This window comes from Sesamum indicum, linkage group LG5 (genome assembly GCF_026168435.1).
Source record: "Sesamum indicum cultivar Baizhima isolate 11 linkage group LG5, ASM2616843v1, whole genome shotgun sequence".
Taxonomy (NCBI): Eukaryota; Viridiplantae; Streptophyta; class Magnoliopsida; order Lamiales; family Pedaliaceae; genus Sesamum; species Sesamum indicum.
In genome coordinates, this window is record NC_142661.1 from 1498408 (window position 1) to 1515904 (window position 17497).

At 37.5% G+C, this 17497-nt stretch overlaps 1 protein-coding gene across 2 annotated transcripts; it reads right to left on the reverse strand.

Moving 5' to 3' along the window:
• Positions 1 to 4125: 4125 nt before the first annotated feature.
• LOC105162856 (kinase superfamily with octicosapeptide/Phox/Bem1p domain-containing protein) lies at positions 4126 to 14351 on the reverse strand. 2 transcript variants are annotated; one of them, XM_088880513.1, is made up of 10 exons: positions 13867 to 14351; positions 10981 to 13614; positions 10783 to 10887; positions 10445 to 10597; positions 8665 to 8828; positions 8442 to 8589; positions 8037 to 8159; positions 7869 to 7956; positions 4638 to 5015; positions 4126 to 4553 (listed from the first exon to the last, which is right to left on the reverse strand). In XM_088880513.1, the coding sequence occupies exons 2-9, from the start codon at positions 13531 to 13533 to the stop codon at positions 4849 to 4851; spliced, it is 3501 nt and encodes a 1166-aa protein (XP_088736639.1). In that variant the 5' UTR covers positions 13534 to 13614; positions 13867 to 14351; the 3' UTR covers positions 4126 to 4553; positions 4638 to 4848. The 2 variants fall into 2 exon arrangements, with proteins under 2 accessions (XP_088736639.1, XP_011079311.2); XM_011081009.3 differs by having other exon boundaries at positions 10957 to 13614; positions 13867 to 14350.
• Between the last annotated feature and the right edge of the window lie 3146 nt (positions 14352 to 17497).

The window sequence follows — 17497 nt, forward strand, 5'->3', positions numbered from 1 at the left end:
CAGATTTCTGTTCTTCACAACCCCATCTTAACAAGCTTTTGACCAATTTGATGTAATATTCAGGCAATTACGTCTAATTACTTGTTTGATTTTTATTGTTTTTCTAGGTAAAAAATATTTCCATAGTTATTAGGATTTTAGTCGAGTTTTTCAAATACGATTTGATGTTTCATTCTCGAGTTAGACGACATGTCTAAGAGGGTTGTTATTTAAAACATCTTATAATTAAGATGTTGACTCTTATTTTAAGATAAATTTTTAAACATTGTTAGGATAAAATAAGGTTATATATATATATAAATTATTTTATTTAATAATTTCGTAATTAATACAACTAAAGTCGAAAAGCTTGTTAAATAAATTTTAAAAAAAAGTCAGCCACGTCTTACTTGAACGAATTTATAAGTTTCTAACATCTTAATTACTTTGTAATAATCTCCTTTTTTCTAAAAACAAAATCTATGAAAAATTCTTAAATATATTATAGTGTTTCGAACATCTTATAATATCTTTTAAAAAACTTGTAAGCTAAACCCAACATCCTCTAATTTGGTAAATTGCTTATCTAATTGTGTTTGGTTAAACTCGATCTACTCAAATGTGCCGTAACTCTTGTTCTTTTGTCTATTATCACAACCTTGAATTGTAAGTACGAGGTTTTTGATTTACTGTCTTCCCAAACATGTCTAAAATTGTCTCGTCTTATGTTAATTTGTGTATTCTAGTTTTCATTTTTCGTTGTAAATAAGTGATTATTAATAATTAATTATATGGAATCCAACATTTCCTTTTTTTCTAAATATTAATATTTTATTGCACAATATATAAAATCATCATCAAAAAAGGAAAATTTACATAATTTTGATTTTGACATTCTTGGGCGACCGTACGACGTCATTTCACTGTCTAGAAGTACTGAAACATGTACCTCTCAACTGGGCTAGTGCAGTAGAGCAACAAATGTGATGAGACTTCTCAACAAATTTGTTGCTGTCATATGTTTTTCTTCTTCTTTTGACTTCTTAGTGCATTTGACAAAAATCTTGACAATGTTAATGTTGTAATGTTTAAAAATCTTAAGGTATGTTCATGTCCTAATCAAGGTTCTATTAATGTCAATTACTGGAATAATTGTTTGACTTGGTGAGCCTATGGTTCCTTCCTTGTATAGGTTGAAACATGGTGTAGCTTTTAGTATTACAATAAACTTTTTCTCGAGAAAATCGTACTTTTGGTCTCATATATTAGCGCATTTTAATTTAGACCTCATTTATTATAATTTTCTCACATTGCATCTCGTAAGTTGAACATTTTTTCACTGTTAGTCATCACGGTATTTTTTGTCCATTAATTAACAGAAAAACGTACAAAAAATTTCCGTCCTTACAAAGGGTTTAAAATAAGCGTTTGTCGGCCCATTGTTGATAGAAGTTGAAAATTTGTATAATTTTTAGGACATATTGGTTGAAAAGGGGCTAAAATTGCCGAACTTCTAAAGTTACTGAACTAATTTATACATAACTAAAAATCCCACCGCCCTTGAGTTACAAAATTAAAATTGCATTTTTTCCAATCCACATATATACATTTGATCCGACAATTAATATTAGAACCACAATCACACGTTAGACCAACAAAATATTAATTTCCTAAATTAGTCAAAATTAAAAACCCTAATGCATGTCAATGATGATAGGGTTCATTTTCTATCAAATGGTCTACTTGTTCAGTTCAAAGTGGAGGAGTTGGTACATTAATTAAGAAATACTTAAGCTAGTAATCATCATCTTTTCCATGTCCATGCATTCATAAACTACAACTCATGTCCAAAACTACAATTGTAATAATATATTTTTATGGTACATCCACTTGTTGTCTGCCACCTAGCACTAGACCATAACGCAACCTCGAAAAGTCACGTAACACGTAGTCCGAACATCGTACGGGATATGCTAACTTTAATTCTTATTCTCAACCATCCAATTATACGACGAGTATATAATTATATCATTTTTGTAATTACTAATATTTTTCTTGATATTCACGTCAAATCAATCGGATAATAAGTATATATACATATAAAAAGAAAATGAAATTGAACTGAGAACTAAAATTATGAAATATATGGAATTGGAGACCTTACAAGAGTCGCTGTTGACAAAGATGCACAAGACAATTAGGTACATTATTACAGTAATGTTATTGTGTCCTGCTACTGACTTTCCTGCTGCCTTAATCTATATATTAATTCAGATGTTATTATCTCAAATACGCTTTTTGTAAAGTGATCCGCTAAAGGACGCAGTTGCTGAGCTCAAATGGAGCCCTAATCCCACAAATTAACTAACAATTAAGCTGTCTTAACAATTAATGTCAAACCTCATCCAAGAAATTGACTTAACCCTCGTACCCTAAAACTGCAACAATTATTTGATTTTCTCCCCTTTGTTATTTCAATATAAAATTGTATCCAATTGGGTACGATCAGGCTTAAACGTCGAGCATCACTAATAATAATAATAAGAAGAAGAAGAAGAAAAAGAATGGAAGACGTGTCCGCTCTAAATTTTTTCAGCCTCGTGATTTTGTCTCTACCTTACCAGGTAAGGGAAAATTGCAATTTTAACCTGTAACTTAAGGATAGTGGCATTTTTAGTTCTGTACGAATCGATTTTCGCAATTTAGTACTGTAACTTTATAATTTTGGCAATTTTAGTCTTTTTCCTGACAATTTGATCGAAAATTGCAATTTTAGTAGTCCTGTAAATAAATTCATGAAGGATCGAATAGGACTAAAAATACCAGTGCCCCCTAAGTTACAGGACTAAAATTACAAATTAATTGGGTCATGTGCGAGCCACATGCAATTTTTTGGCACGAAAACGATGAAAATTGCCAAATTTTTAAAGTTACAGGACTGAATTGCGAAAATCAATTCGTACAGAACCAAAATTATCATTTTCGTAAGCTACAGGACTAAAATTACATTTTTTCCTACCAATTAAAAAGCGTGTTGGGGTGTACAAAACGCACGGACCCTTTATTTGCAAAGGGTGAGAGATGCAAAGTGTACAGATTGAAGTCTCACAATTTCGTCTTAGAAAAGCAGTATTAGAGTCTGCATAGCGTAACCAGCGCACCAATATCCAATTCACCTCTTCTAATGATTAAAACTCAAAAATTGTGTTCAGTTGGGCGTCGATTTTGCCGTCAGACGATCATATGATCGACGTTTTGACATCGAAAAAGCATGTCAAGTAACTGTATTAATGGCAATGTAGAAAATCAGCCCAGCACTTGTCACCAAATCCCAGTGGCAAGTGAGAAGTTGACTGCAGAAGAAAAGAGTTAATTTCTCATGCATTAGGTATAAAAGTTGAAGAGCTTGTGAAGCAAATGTAGAGTAATGGAGATGATGGTGTCATGGAATTTGACCTCAAACATTTGTTAATCAAAAGTAGTTGCATCACTTCAATTATGAAAAAGATACAGCAACTTTCATGTGATATTGTAAATAAATAAATTATTCGTTACGAAGAAAAATAGTAACTCAACTCCTTGTGTTTTTCTAAAATGCAGTAATTTAATCTCTGTAATTTTTTTTAAAATTACAAATTGCTTTATCTTAAAAAACACGAAAAGGTAAATTACAAATTACTATACTTTTTTATCATTGAATAGTAATTTGCTTATTTGCAATATCAGATAAGGTAAATGACATTAAGCCCTTTCATTTTTTAACAATGGTGGTTGCAACTCACCTAACTACTGTACTTGTAAATTTTCACACATCAAATCCATTTGTAATTTAGACACAGATATGCAAGTAATTGAATCAAATCAATCATAAAATAAATATAACATGTCTATTAATTTGACATACATTCAAAAAACATAACCAAATCACACAAAATATTTGATACCAATAGCATTCGCGAGTAAAATACAAATTGAATTTAAAAAAAAAACATTGATGCGCGTCGAATAGTGAACTTTGCTAGGACCAAATAATACGAGAGTGGTGGATCCAAACTATAGCACATTCGGTCATCGTATTCATATACAATAAAGCAAATACAAATACACACAATGGAAAGACTAAAGAAGCAAATAGAGCACCAAGGATTCGAGTTCAAAGGTCGATATCCAAGTTTGATAACTTGAAATAATCTCCTCATTGACTGTCCGAAGATTTCAACGTAACGGGACACTATAGCCTTAAAAATCAAACACATCCCAACTTTCCAGAGGGTAAAAGGAATCCTCCGTACTAAGTTTATTAACCAAGGAACATATATTCTCTCCCTCAGCATTCTACAATCAAAATTTTAGCTAGCAGCTGAGATAAAACTCTTGTCAAATATATTGAAAAAGTGGGAATGTACAACAGAACTAAATTTAAAGTTTAACTCAGTACAAGACCATTTTCTTATCACTACTTAAGTATAATATCTACATGTCCTCTGGCAGCCGCCAAATTCAGACACAAAGTGGGAGACGCATCGACACCAAGAACCGCATGACCATCTTCTAATATTGTAGCCAACAATGACCTGCATGATTCAGTACAAGTCTTAGTATGTTGTGGAGATTAAGAAACGGAAAAATCCATAAAATTGACAAATCCAACAACTTACAATCCGGCAATGCAATTAGTTGGTCTCCGCGTATTTTACAGTAAGTTTGACCTAGTTATACCATGTCTGAGGGCGTATTATTGCACTCCATGAAACAAGTAATATTATTAGAGTTCATGGATGAAGATAATCATATAATGTCAATTATTATCAGAGGTATACGCTTTGTCTATATGGCCTCAGGCGCTCTAACAAAAGTAAATGCTTCTTGTCATTTCAGATTCATAGCTGCGGCCATGTTTCTCAACTTCTGCGAGATTTCCGAGAATGAAGGCCTCTGTGCCGGATCAGAAGCCCAACAACTTTCCATTAATGACTTCCATTCGGGGTCGCACCATGTTGGAATTTGGGGGCGCAACGTGTTGTTCACAATCCCGCCTATATGCGATAAATAGAATTTTTATTACATGAGAAAACAAAAACCTTAGGAGCAAGTACAGTGGAAGGAGAAAAAAGGAGGATCATGCAGATATACAGGGAAGTTAAATCTTTGATGTCAGGGCAGAACTGGGCAGATTGTTACTCTAAGAGCAAATACTACGATATCAAAGTCAAGCAATCTTTGTAATATGAAAGCACAACTAATTCCAGTGAATAAATATAAGATGATTACACAGACTGACCTTAAATGTTAGCGTAAGTACAAACTATGCCCTTCCCTTTTCTAAAATTACAAATATCTCCCTCCAAATACAAATGTTTACTTACAAACCTCATTCATTAAGGTTCCAAACAGAAAATGGCAATACCATAAAAAATCAATTGCTTTTCCAGTTTCCCCTTAGTAGTTCGTCAAACTTGGAGAGTATTTGCACTCAATTAAACTATACATTGTTAGTTAACATTTTTCTGTTATGCATTAGTTGATGCCAAACTCAGTCTTATATTGTTTTATCTTCTCATCACCTTCTTATACATCCATCTAAACAATGAAACATTCATCTACCTACACCACATAATAAAATGAAGCTATATAGAACGGTTAGAGTAATAATAGTGTTGAAATAATATTAAGTCATTTTATCACCTCAAATTCCTGAAATGTTAGCTCTTTAAATATTCTGTTAATTGTTACAAGTTTCACTACACGATGTAATATATTTAATTTGAACTAATGTGACGATCTCTTTCGTTGACTTCCTAGTGCAATTGGTTGTAAACATTACAACATTAACATACATTTAAACTGTATATTTTACACAGGATAAGCAGACTACGCTTAAATGAGTCGAGCTTGAGATGCTCTGCCAAATTTCAAAACACTCGAGCTCGATGAGTTTATTCTCTAAGGCTTGAGCTCGAGCTCAGCTTATCTTTAAAAATGACAGCTTCCTGTGTACTTTTTCCAGATTATAATTTCTGAGGAAACAAACATGTTATCGACTAAAAGCGCAAAAATATTTTCTGCAAATAAAAACAAACATAGACAAAACCTTTCTTATAGTCCGCATGAGTTGTCAATATATTGAAAGACTTTAAGAGGATTAAGAGCAAAATATAGATATGAGAGTAACTTCTCATATCATTAGTTCCTTTTCCAATGCAGGCAGACATTCTTTATTTTGAATCCGTTGATTTGGATAGGAAGCCATAGGGATTATAACTTCCATGTTCCAGATCTGGAGTTCCTCAATTTATTTGCTATATAAACTTCATGATAACTGCTACACAAAAAATACTCAACTCCTAGCATAGCAAATTGAGAATTGGAAAATTCAGCAAAAATTTCAAGACAAACTAGAGAAGCATGCTAAATTTCATTGAGCATAATCCTTCTAATAATAGGAGGCATGATATGCAAGAGACAACAATTACTAAGAAGATTTATCATGGAATGGTCCAAGCTTAGCACTAATTACATATGAGACCTCCAACTAGCAAAAGCCCAACTTAAGAAAAAATCTGTATACATCCTATCTGGCATACAGAATGCGTCTCATACTCCTTTCTTCACCAATTTCATGGAAAACATTAGTTCCCCAACATGTGATCACTCACTTCGTGACTCCAAGAAATCTTTTGATAAAGCATCAAATAGAAATGGCATGTGATTAAAGGTCTTCTTAATTGTTCGAATCAATAATTAATTTGTTACAAATAACATTTCATGTGAAATTTTTACCCAATTCATGTTGTTCATGCGTAATGTTAAGCAAATGAAAAATACAAAAAATCTATATATTCAGACTCCAGTAGACTGGAAACTGCTGCATTTATGCATACCAGCGACATGCCCCAAAACCGTTATTTCATATATAAATATCTTAATCAAATGTTCCAACCTCAGGTCTCAGGATGCAGGACAGCGGTAAGAAGTGGAATCAAATTGTGCATAAAATTGCTTTGTCAAAGAAAGAATACAATAGAGAAAATCTAATGAACCTGAAGTAAGATACTAATGTCTGCCAACACGGAGTTTTGACACATGCACGGCGAAAAGTAAGATACAGAGTGATGGCAGAAATAAGCAGATGGACAAGGCCTTAGAGTTTAGATGTAAAACTCATGCGACATTTAGATCTGCTTGACGGTCAAAATATTGTTCCGGTTTTACAATGCAATCTATTAGTTATTTCTTAAATACATGTTCTGAACCACCAGACTTTGAATAACCAACAGTTCGGGACCAAACGGAATACAAACTGTGATAGGTATTCAGAGAGGGTGACACCATAGCATGTGTGGTACTCTTATATGTCCAGACTAACACAGAGCACCCGCTTAAAATACAGCACAAAATGTTAAGGTTAAGACAGTTCATGTACACGATATCTCCATCAACTAGATTAGCATGCCAGTTCATACTTCATATCTTTCTTGCTAAGTCTATTCACTAAACCCCAACAAGGATGGCCCACGTTTAGAGAAATAACATGATTGAACAGATGGACCAACCTATAACCTGTTAAATTTCCACCCACACTGCGCAAGAAAGCTTTACTTGGCAGTTGCAGCCTAAAATCTTAATACAGCCTATGATGAACTTGTTGGGCAATCCCCAATTTTCACTTAAGGCATGACTTGATGCATGAAGTGCAATGATGATTACAGGGCTGCTCCCAAACATAGAGCAGCAACTAGCACAGTATTTTGACTAACCCCATTTATCTCTTTTTTTCTTTAGCCTTGGACAATGATCAAATACAGAATTCTCTCATGACAGCTCTTACTAGAATTACAAAAGAATGTTCTAAAGAAAAGGAATGAATCAGACCATCTTATGGTACGTACCGATTATAGAAGCACAGTGCATATCTGCATAAGGCTCATCACCAGTAAGTAACTCCCACATGACAATCCCAAATGAATAAACATCAATCTGGTGTGGAAAAATCGAAACATCTCTGTCAGTGAGCGGGAGAGGGAGACAAACTCAACAACAGAACGGACCATCAGTACCTTTTCTGTTACCATATTACTCTTTCCACTCAGCAGTTCTGGGGCCATCCACGGTAATGTCCCACGAACACCTCCAGACACTAAAGTATGTTGTTTTACCTTTGATAATCCTAGATCACCAATCTAAATCGAAATTATATCAGAATGACAAAAGTAGTTGTCATAAAACAACACTCACCCAAAGAAGAACCACAACCCAGCAAACCCAATAGGAGAAGATAGAAAGAAAGACTTCAGATAAACAAAGTCACACCAGCAAGGTTGCAGTGGACAATATCTGACAACATACTGGAAACTTCTAATGATTTTTAATAATTCTTATTCAAAAATCTAATTGTAAAAGGATGCTGCATACAGTAAATGCAGTAAAGAAGCTCTAATTTGTGGTTCAGCCACTCAACCTACCTTGCACACTGGACGATGTGGATCTCTCATATTTACCAGCAGATTTTCACATTTTAGGTCAAAATGAACAATATTTTTCCCATGCAAATACTCCATACCAAATGCAGTATCCATCGCAATTATGAGTCTCTTACGTCTGTCAATGGTCCTGTTCAAAAATAATAATACGGCTGCATGAATAAGTGGTATTGAGAATATGCTTGCTAACAACAAAGAAGCACACCTGTCCTTTTTCTGCAGAAATTGTTTCAGAGATCCATTAACCATGAATTCTGTCACAGTTGCTAAAGATCCATCAGGACCATCACGAACTACTCCATAAAAAGAGACAACATTTGGATGGTGCAATGAACTTAATATCAGAGCTTCCTTCCAGAAATCAGCAATCTATACATCAATTGATATGAAATTAGAATTTAATGCCACTGCAGAAATTCAAATATTGATATAAATCATCTCTGGGGGGAAGAAGACAAAAACCCATAAAGGAACATCATTGCCACCCAAAAGCATAAATTGCAACTCAGTCAGAGTACAGAAAACATTGTAACAAATATGAAGGGAAAGGTTCTGAAATGCTGCAGAACACCCCACAAGCTAACTCAAATATTCAGAAAGAAATTGTTAAATGGTTACAGGACATGCCTACTTAAGGAAATTGATCATACTGCTGATGCTATATAAACTGAAAAGACATCCAGTTTTGACAACAGGAACCTCGCCAGATTGAAGTTCACCTCTGTCTCTCTTTTAAGTCCCATTTTCTTTCTGACCGCTCAGATAAGTAATTGTCCTCCACATAACTGATAAATAGCTTCTCTATTTATGTTTTCCCTTCATAAATAACGAAATATATCGCACAAAAAAACAGGGTGAAGTAGCAACATAGATTAGTCTTCTCAGATCATTAGTACAAGTGCTAAGTGTCTACTACCAACCGACCACTATTAAGTGCAAGACATCAGCAACACAACCATTAGATACTTAAAGGCAAGAACTCTGAGAAATGTTAATGATGCACATTGCAGAACCGAAAACATCAGATGGAGTATCTTCCCCAGCTAGAGTGCAAGTAGAGAAGTTCATTAGAACATGTCCACATCACAAGGAAAATGTACTCCACATATATGACATTTATTTCTTCTTTACCTAAAATCTTTTGCGGACAATATCTTACTATAATTTATCAAAGGAAGAAAGATCCTAGAATATAGGAATATCTGAATCCCAAAATTGCTAATAATTGCTCCAAACTGTGTAGAGCATGTCATAATTTATGCATCGACTAGCCAATCCAGCTTCATATAAAAATAGATGGTATACGTGGCATTTATCCTATGGGCATAAGCATCTCGACCAAATACATTGATGAAAATAATCCAGCTCCATAGTTATCAGGCCATCATATCATGGACGAGACCTTGCAGGGTCCTAAATGCCACAATAACACAAGAAGCACAAAATACCATAAGAGTAATAATAAAGAAGCACACCCTAGCTAGAAGCAGGTAGCAGGATTAGCATAATGCTAATGGAGTTATATGCTAAAGAGAGCTTGAAGAAATTAACACATTAGTAGCTACCAAAGAAAAATTTCTGTTCTTCCCTTCCCATCCAATTCTGGTGTAAACTATACTATGCATTTACAACTTGTTTAAATCTAATGAATTTGACAACATTGAGACATTCATCACAAATTAACTTATTCTGGACCAGAAGAATTATAGTTTTAGAGGGGGGCAAAGAAAAGGAATTGTGTCATTCCAAACTATTCATATCAGCAAAGTGGAACCCCCTTCCTGAGGCAGACTAAAAATTATTGAACTATCAACACATGCATGAACTAGGAAAGCAGATTTTATATTAACTTCAGTATCAAGTATAAATTCATGAAATGAAAGTTAGATGGAAAAAAATAATGCTCAGAAATGAAGTAAGATGTAGAGGAAGTGAAGAATATTGCAGCTAAAAAAAGAATGCAAATGCATTAAATAGAAACATACCAGACGTTCCCTTTCAGAAGGCCTTCCAGCAAAGCAGCTGGCCTTTATTCTTTTTATTGCTACATCTGATCCCTTCCACTTTCCATGGTATACAGCACCATATGTCCCTGAACCTAATTCCCGAATCTCCTCCAGATCTTCATTTTTTATTGTCTACAGGGATAAAGAATACAGCAAATAAATGGTATGACATCAGAAGACAAGAATCAATTATATGTGTATCCCAGATAAGAAGAATTGTCTCCAACAGATGCTGATCACATGCAGAAGTAATCAGCTGGTACAGGCGCATGAATTCAGCAGCTAATGGAGATAAACTTATGGGCATGGACGAGAACCTGCAATCCACGGTCAATTGCTTCTGCCTCGGCTTTTGTCAGCTCTATCTTGGAGGGATTCACATTATCATTATCAAAATCTACCTCCAAGTCTGCATTGCCATCCTATAAAACAAGAAACGTGCTTTAAGAATGACTGAAATGGACACAAATTGTAGCTCAACTGATTCTTACCTCTCCATCTTTGTGGTCTCTCACCTCCTCTTTTGCAAGACCATCATGCTCACTGCCCAAATCAGTATTTTTTTGGACTTTAGCTTTCACCTCCTTTAAGCTCAACAAAGCTGCCTCTTTCACAGATGCAATTAACTCGGGCAAGTATTCCAGTCCGTCATCTGGTACCTCCACTGGAGTGCCAGCATTAGTTTTGTCTACAGTTACAGCAACACCATTTCCAGAAGCAGGTTTGGGAATATGTGAAGTGATGAACACAGAAGGTGCTACAGCATCTGAGTTCTTGCCAATGACACCACAAACACCAGAACCTTTGGCCTCCCCTCCATTAATTTGCTCTTTGCTCCCTTCGTACACACTGTTCTCATACGGCCTAACTGATTTTGTAATTTCAGTGTCATTCTGGAAGTCTACTCCAGGAGCAGCAATTGTCACTGACTTATCATCACGTAATGATGCAGGATCAGTCTTACTAAATGGGTCATTAGAAGTGGCAAGTTTAGTCATGGAAGGTGCTGATTGGCTGGGTTCTAAAGTACATGGATGATGATTCTCCAGATTGTAAGTGTTAGGTGTCAGCTTTATAGCCTGCATATGAGAATGCTCTGGCATAAGAGACCCATCAAAGCCCGTAGATCTTTGTGATGTCTCAGGCCAAGGATTCTGATTCTCTAACCCAGTTCTTGGCCTGGGACTACCCTCCACTGTACCTCGTATAAAGCCCATAGGAACAGAGCCATTAACTAGCTGAGATGAAACAGATGTTTCATACGATGGACATCCTTGCAGTGGACTATGAGCATTTCTCCATACAGTTTGTGGATGAATATGGCCATGAGGCACCTGGTATAGATTATCAGTTCCATATGTATACGGAGGATTTCCATATCGAACGACACGCTCTTCCAAGGATGACGGATGAACCTGTGATCCAGTTGCTACAGCTTGGTCTTGAAAAACTTGACTACCATAGTCTACCCCAGAACGAGCATAACGCTGATCATCAGGATGGATATAATGTGATTGTACATGGTGTCCATCACATACATTACGGTGCCCCATTGAAATACTCATACCATTTTCCGCAATATAACCATCACCCAACCTTCCAGATACAGATAGGTGTGGTCTTGATTCCTCAGCCCATGGATTTGGCTGATGTGGAGAAACCCATCCCCTTTCATGACCATGGGTCTCAGGGTATATGGACCGCGGATCATTTTGGTCCCTGCAGTAGTATGGAGAGTGCAGGTTTGCATCTGAATTCAACATGTACACTTCCCTGTTCAGGGAGCACTCCGCACAAGAATTAGGGACCTGAAGATATCCGTTCCCCATGTTGGGCGGTTCCAGATGTGGCTGGTCAACAGGCTTCCAAGAAGAATCAGGATAAAGTTGATTTCTTTGAAACGCCATCCGGCAATGCTCGCAATGACTGTTTCCGTTGGACCCTTGCAGTATGTTACCAGGAAAACCGGCCTTTTCATTAACAACAGACCCCGCTGGAACCATGACCACATTGTCTGTGTATTGCGGCGGTTGCTCATATATGCAGTGAGTACCTACTGGCGTTTGGTTGTAATCCTCAGGCATTCTATCAAAACTTCTATCTGAAAAGTCCCCGTATGTAGCTCGATAGCGAGCAGAATCATCGGGCATTCTCTCAAAACCTTTATCTGAAAAGTCCGCATATGGAATTCGATAGCGAGAGGATGAAGGTGAAGTTGGAAATTCAGCAACAGGTCTCTGATCTATGTTTCCATGTTGTCTCGGGGAATAGTAAGCAGGACTCCAAGGGGCCTCCATCTCACTAAACCTTTGAGTAACTGCTTGCTGGAGTTGTCCTGAACCCAGATGAGGAATTGTCAGGTGCCGTAAATTCATCTGAGCCATTGGCAACTCCATGTTCCTCTGGCAATGGAGGCCACCATCTACACTCATCTGGTTGAAGTACTGTTCAGCAGCGTGGACATCATCTAACGACCCCATTACCAGAGACTCACCAGGCTGCTTCCTAAAGTCAGGAGACTCATTAAGGCTGTTCAGGGCATCCACATACCTCCTCTCATTATCCCTTTCATCTCCATCTCCGAAATGTAAAGAACTATCTTGATCAGGATGCGCAAACAAAAATATCCTCAACCTAGTAAACCCATCCCCTGAGCCCAACTTATCGTACTCCTCCATCATATTAGTGACATCGTCGTCATTCACAACAGATACAAGAGCATCAAGATCCTCATCGGGTTGCTGGTATTTCAACACAGTTGCCCCTTCGAAAAGCTCCCTCATCTTCCCCATGAGTTCTTCATAAGTAATATCTCGTGGGACACTCACAATTCGAGTCTCACCTCCAACATATCTAAGCTTCCCATCTTGGGGACGTGGCAATATACTACCTGAAAAGCTACACAAGAATTTTATACGCTGATTTTCATCGTTTGAGCACGAGGCTGAATCTGAGGTCACTGTAGGGCTATCCATCAAGCGCACAGCTAGTTGTTGCTGATCAACAATGGTGTTTTCCCGTTCAAGCTCTACTTTACTCAATTTTTCTGCTCCGTGATTATTACACATTGGATGTTCCCATTGGTTACCAACACCCGTTTGCCCCCATTGCCAATCCCAACTCCTCGTTGAAAACTCAACCTACGCCAACTGTTTACAGTAAAAAGATCAAAACTTCTCCAATCAAGAATTCATCAGAAAACAAGTCAAAAACCTAGTATTCATATTTTAGGTCAAGAAAATATTCCAAAGTTTAAACCATTTCAAATCAATAACCCAAATGCATCACAAAAAAAAGCCAAACTTCTATCGCAGATTGACCGAAAGAACTAAGCTGCAGCCTGATCAAATCCCACAAATTAAAAGCGCATATATACACAAACAAAAGTAACATCAGATTACCTGAGAATGGGGATCCTGACAACACCAGAGCCCTGAATTTTTCTCAAAACCCAAAATTCAAGAAAACCCCAGAAAATCCCCCAAGCCTTACAGATCTCTCATAACCCTTTTCGTATCAAAAACTAAATAATGACAATATTAAAGAAAAAACAAGGGCTGTATACTACTATGCACTCAAAAAAAAAAAAAACACCCGGAAAAATTACAAATAGAAATCAACAAGATTTCAGGCACATAACCGGGTATAACATACAATCATATTAATTTTTTTTAGAAAAAATAAAATAGAAGGAGCTTTCGACGTATTGGCGTTTGGGAGGATGGAGAGTTGCAGAGGAGAGAGGCCATGGCTGGGAGGGGAGGAATGTCTTGGCGTTCGGGGATGGTGGTGTCGCCAGGTAGGGAGACACGTGGCGCCTTTTGAGTTCTTGGAATACAGGCATCAATTTATCTGCTCTAACGGCATATTCTCTCCACGCCCCAAAGCAGGAGCGTGTGCGAAATACTTTTCCTATTTCCTTTCCTTCCTTTTAGGGGGAAAATAAAATTAATAATATCGATAATTTTTTTTAAAATTTAATATAATTATAAATAATTTTTTAGTATTTAAAAAAAATAGTATTCATGTGAATAATTGTGTGTTAAAAGACTTTCATTTACAATGTGATCATGATGCAGCAATTCAGACTACCGTCAAATATATCAATTAAGGGTATTCGTGAACGGCGTACTATTATCTTTACAGGTATCGATTATCCATACTTCTGAAAAAGTGCCTCGTGATCCCTATTTATTCTATTTTGAAAAGTATGAGGATATAGTATTTTTCTATACTATTATTAAAAAAAAAAAAAATTGTTGTCGTAATAATTTTTAAATATTTAAATTTACCTTTTAACTCATTTATTACCTTTAATTAAATTTGATCATAATAGTAATTTCAATATTTTTTAATAAATTCACTAAAATACCTCTCAATCGTTCTTAGACCACTATCCCATTATTGACAATCATTTTATCAATAAGAATATTAATTATTTATAAATTTTAAATATTTTTGCACGCGCATTGAGTATGCTGACATAGCGCTAGTTTTGCAAAAAATACTCATCATACTATATCAAAGAGCACTTTTCTAACAATAAATAATTATAAAAACTTAATCGTTTATGTAATATCTAACATTTTTCAAACTCCATAACTCAATATACCGACTAGGGGATGCCGGCCAGCATGCAGGTGCGCATATGGCCTTCGAATAAAGACTCTTACCGATTGTGGATTGCAGAACTGTTTCTATGAGAACTTCTTTGATGTGTGGGGATGTTATCCACAAAGTATGAAGTCATTCCGATGGCGTTTGGCCACGGAGATATAAGGGCGATGATCAGGCGTCACCCTGCGCGCGAGTAGGAGAGATGTGTGAAGCACAATGCTTTATCCTTGGAGATTTGCAATATTGTTTCAATTGCGAGATCCTAGGAGTGTTGGGAGCACCTCCAAGATGTTCCAAAGGTAGATAGTTCTGTTTGAGTAGGAAACAACGATGATGTTCAGAGTCTGCCAGTGCAGTGGCGAGATTGTAGTTTCAGTGTATTGCATAAGCAATTCCTCAACCATGGATGATCGGATGAGGCTGAAACTCTAGAGTTTGATGTGGAAGTCGTAGGCTACGCTACGGTTCAAGTGGCAAGTGGCTTGGACGTCGGTCGAGAGAGATGCAAAAAATGTGCGCTCCTCGGCCATTACAAATGTCTACTTATGCAACAAGAGAAAATATTTTTAAGCCTATTATAAGGGGGGGCATGCAGTGGTGAGCTCCAGCCAGCCCTCCCTGTGCACAACGGCAGTGGCATTAGACAACGTCTTCACTAAATGAGCATCTCTTGAGGGCAAGATGGGGGCCTTCAAGAGCTGCCTCTAGGCAGTTCAGATGAGTGTTTAGAGTCCCCTAAAGGCATGGGAACCTTAAGGGCAACATAAGGCCAGGATGGCCAACGTTGGGCGCAAATGCAGTCGAGAGGCTCCGTGTGACAAGCAAGGTTGCTCCCCGGGTTGCGGGATATCAAGGGCAACACCTCTCGTGTGATTGGGTGATCGAGGCAAGCACTCCAAGACCTCGTGATCCAACTCATGGCACGCGCTATCGAGTTCTAGCCGTCCATGAGGGTTCGTTGGTTAAGATGAGCGGTTGTGGGGCAATGCCGCACTATGGGATTAGTTTCAAACTAAGCCGAAATGCAAGAATGCATGTCGGGCATGCCGTGCGAAATCAAGACAGGATGTCAGCATATCGAATGGGCCTTGGACTTATGATACGGTCCTACTCGGACAAGGCATAAAAGATGGCTACGACGAAGGCGTGCACCGAGGATGCCCCGAGTGAGTATTGGACATGAGATGGGCATTGCGGGCACATGCAAAGCGCCGTAATGCCGAGGCGGAGCGAGGATGCTCCTTGCCATCAACGAATGCATCAGCAGGTTTCGAGATTGTGGGCAAGACGCATAGCGGCATACTAGCTACTCAGGCCCAGCCGCTAAGAGACGCTAAGGCGGGCGTGCCGAGAGCCTCGACAAACATGGACATTTCGGATAAGCGAGAGCAAGGGCACACGGGTGCCGCGCAGGAATGCGTTCAGATGTCATGCTAGCCAGCTTCAGTGTCGAAGACACGCGACGGACAGTCGGTAAAACTCTAAGATGTGTGAAGGCTGGTCAAAGGTTGAGTGTAACCTGAGACGCTGCACGGGCGAAAATATATATTCCGCTGCGAGATAAAAGAGTCCGCCCGTGACCCGCCCTCATGTCCTCCGCAAGTTACTGCCGATTGTCTAGCCCAAGATGCGGCTAGTGACATTCTCCCAACTTGATATGTTAACGTCCTCGTCAACACATACACAAAGGATTGAGTTGTATGTGGTGCTCAATACTCTTCTCTTAGTATCACGCGACACCAGACCGACCTCCTACTCTTTCGAGCTCATCAGTCGTGAAGTGCCTCTTCAGCACCCAACGTGATCTCCTCACAGACGGTGCCTCTGCTGCACCCGATGTGATCACTCAACCCAAGCGGAAGTTTGTGTACTCGTCGACACCCTCTTTCCAAATTGGTGCTAAGCTCCCCCACAAAAGATACTGCCTCTGATGCACTCATTCAACACGGAAATTCAAAGCGAAAGTCTGTCTCTCTATGCACTCTCTTCCCAAAGTAACCCACTAAAGTTGGAAGTCTGTGCCTTTCTCTGCACTCTCTTCCCAATGTAGCCTACTAAAGTCGGAAGTCTGTGCCTCGCTCTACACACTCTTTCCACAATTTTGCTCTGCCAAACACGACTCTTTCCTGACAACTGCCAACAAAAGGAAGAAGTCCAAAAAAAGAAAAAGAAAAAAACATAAATTATAGGGACAATAAATTAAATGATGATAACAATACTATCAATGACTATTTTAAGTGAGAAAAAACTTTTATTTTCTCACTATAATAATTTTAATAGTTTTAACAATATTATTAATAATAAATATTGTCACTATCAATAGTACCCAAAAAAAAAGTACAAAATGTTATCGATATAAATAATAATTAATTAATCATATTATATCATTGTTAAGACATCATTATAAATGCATCA

Coding starts and splice junctions, on each gene's coding strand:
- LOC105162856 (XM_011081009.3), bottom strand. CDS start 13,533: ATGTGTAATAATCACGGAGCAGAAAAATTGAGTAAAGTAGAGCTTGAA. Junction 8,590..8,664: donor TTTCTGCAGAAAAAGGACAG/GTGTGCTTCTTT, acceptor ATTTTTGAACAG/GACCATTGACAGACGTAAGA. Junction 8,160..8,441: donor CACATCGTCCAGTGTGCAAG/GTAGGTTGAGTG, acceptor ATTTCGATTTAG/ATTGGTGATCTAGGATTATC.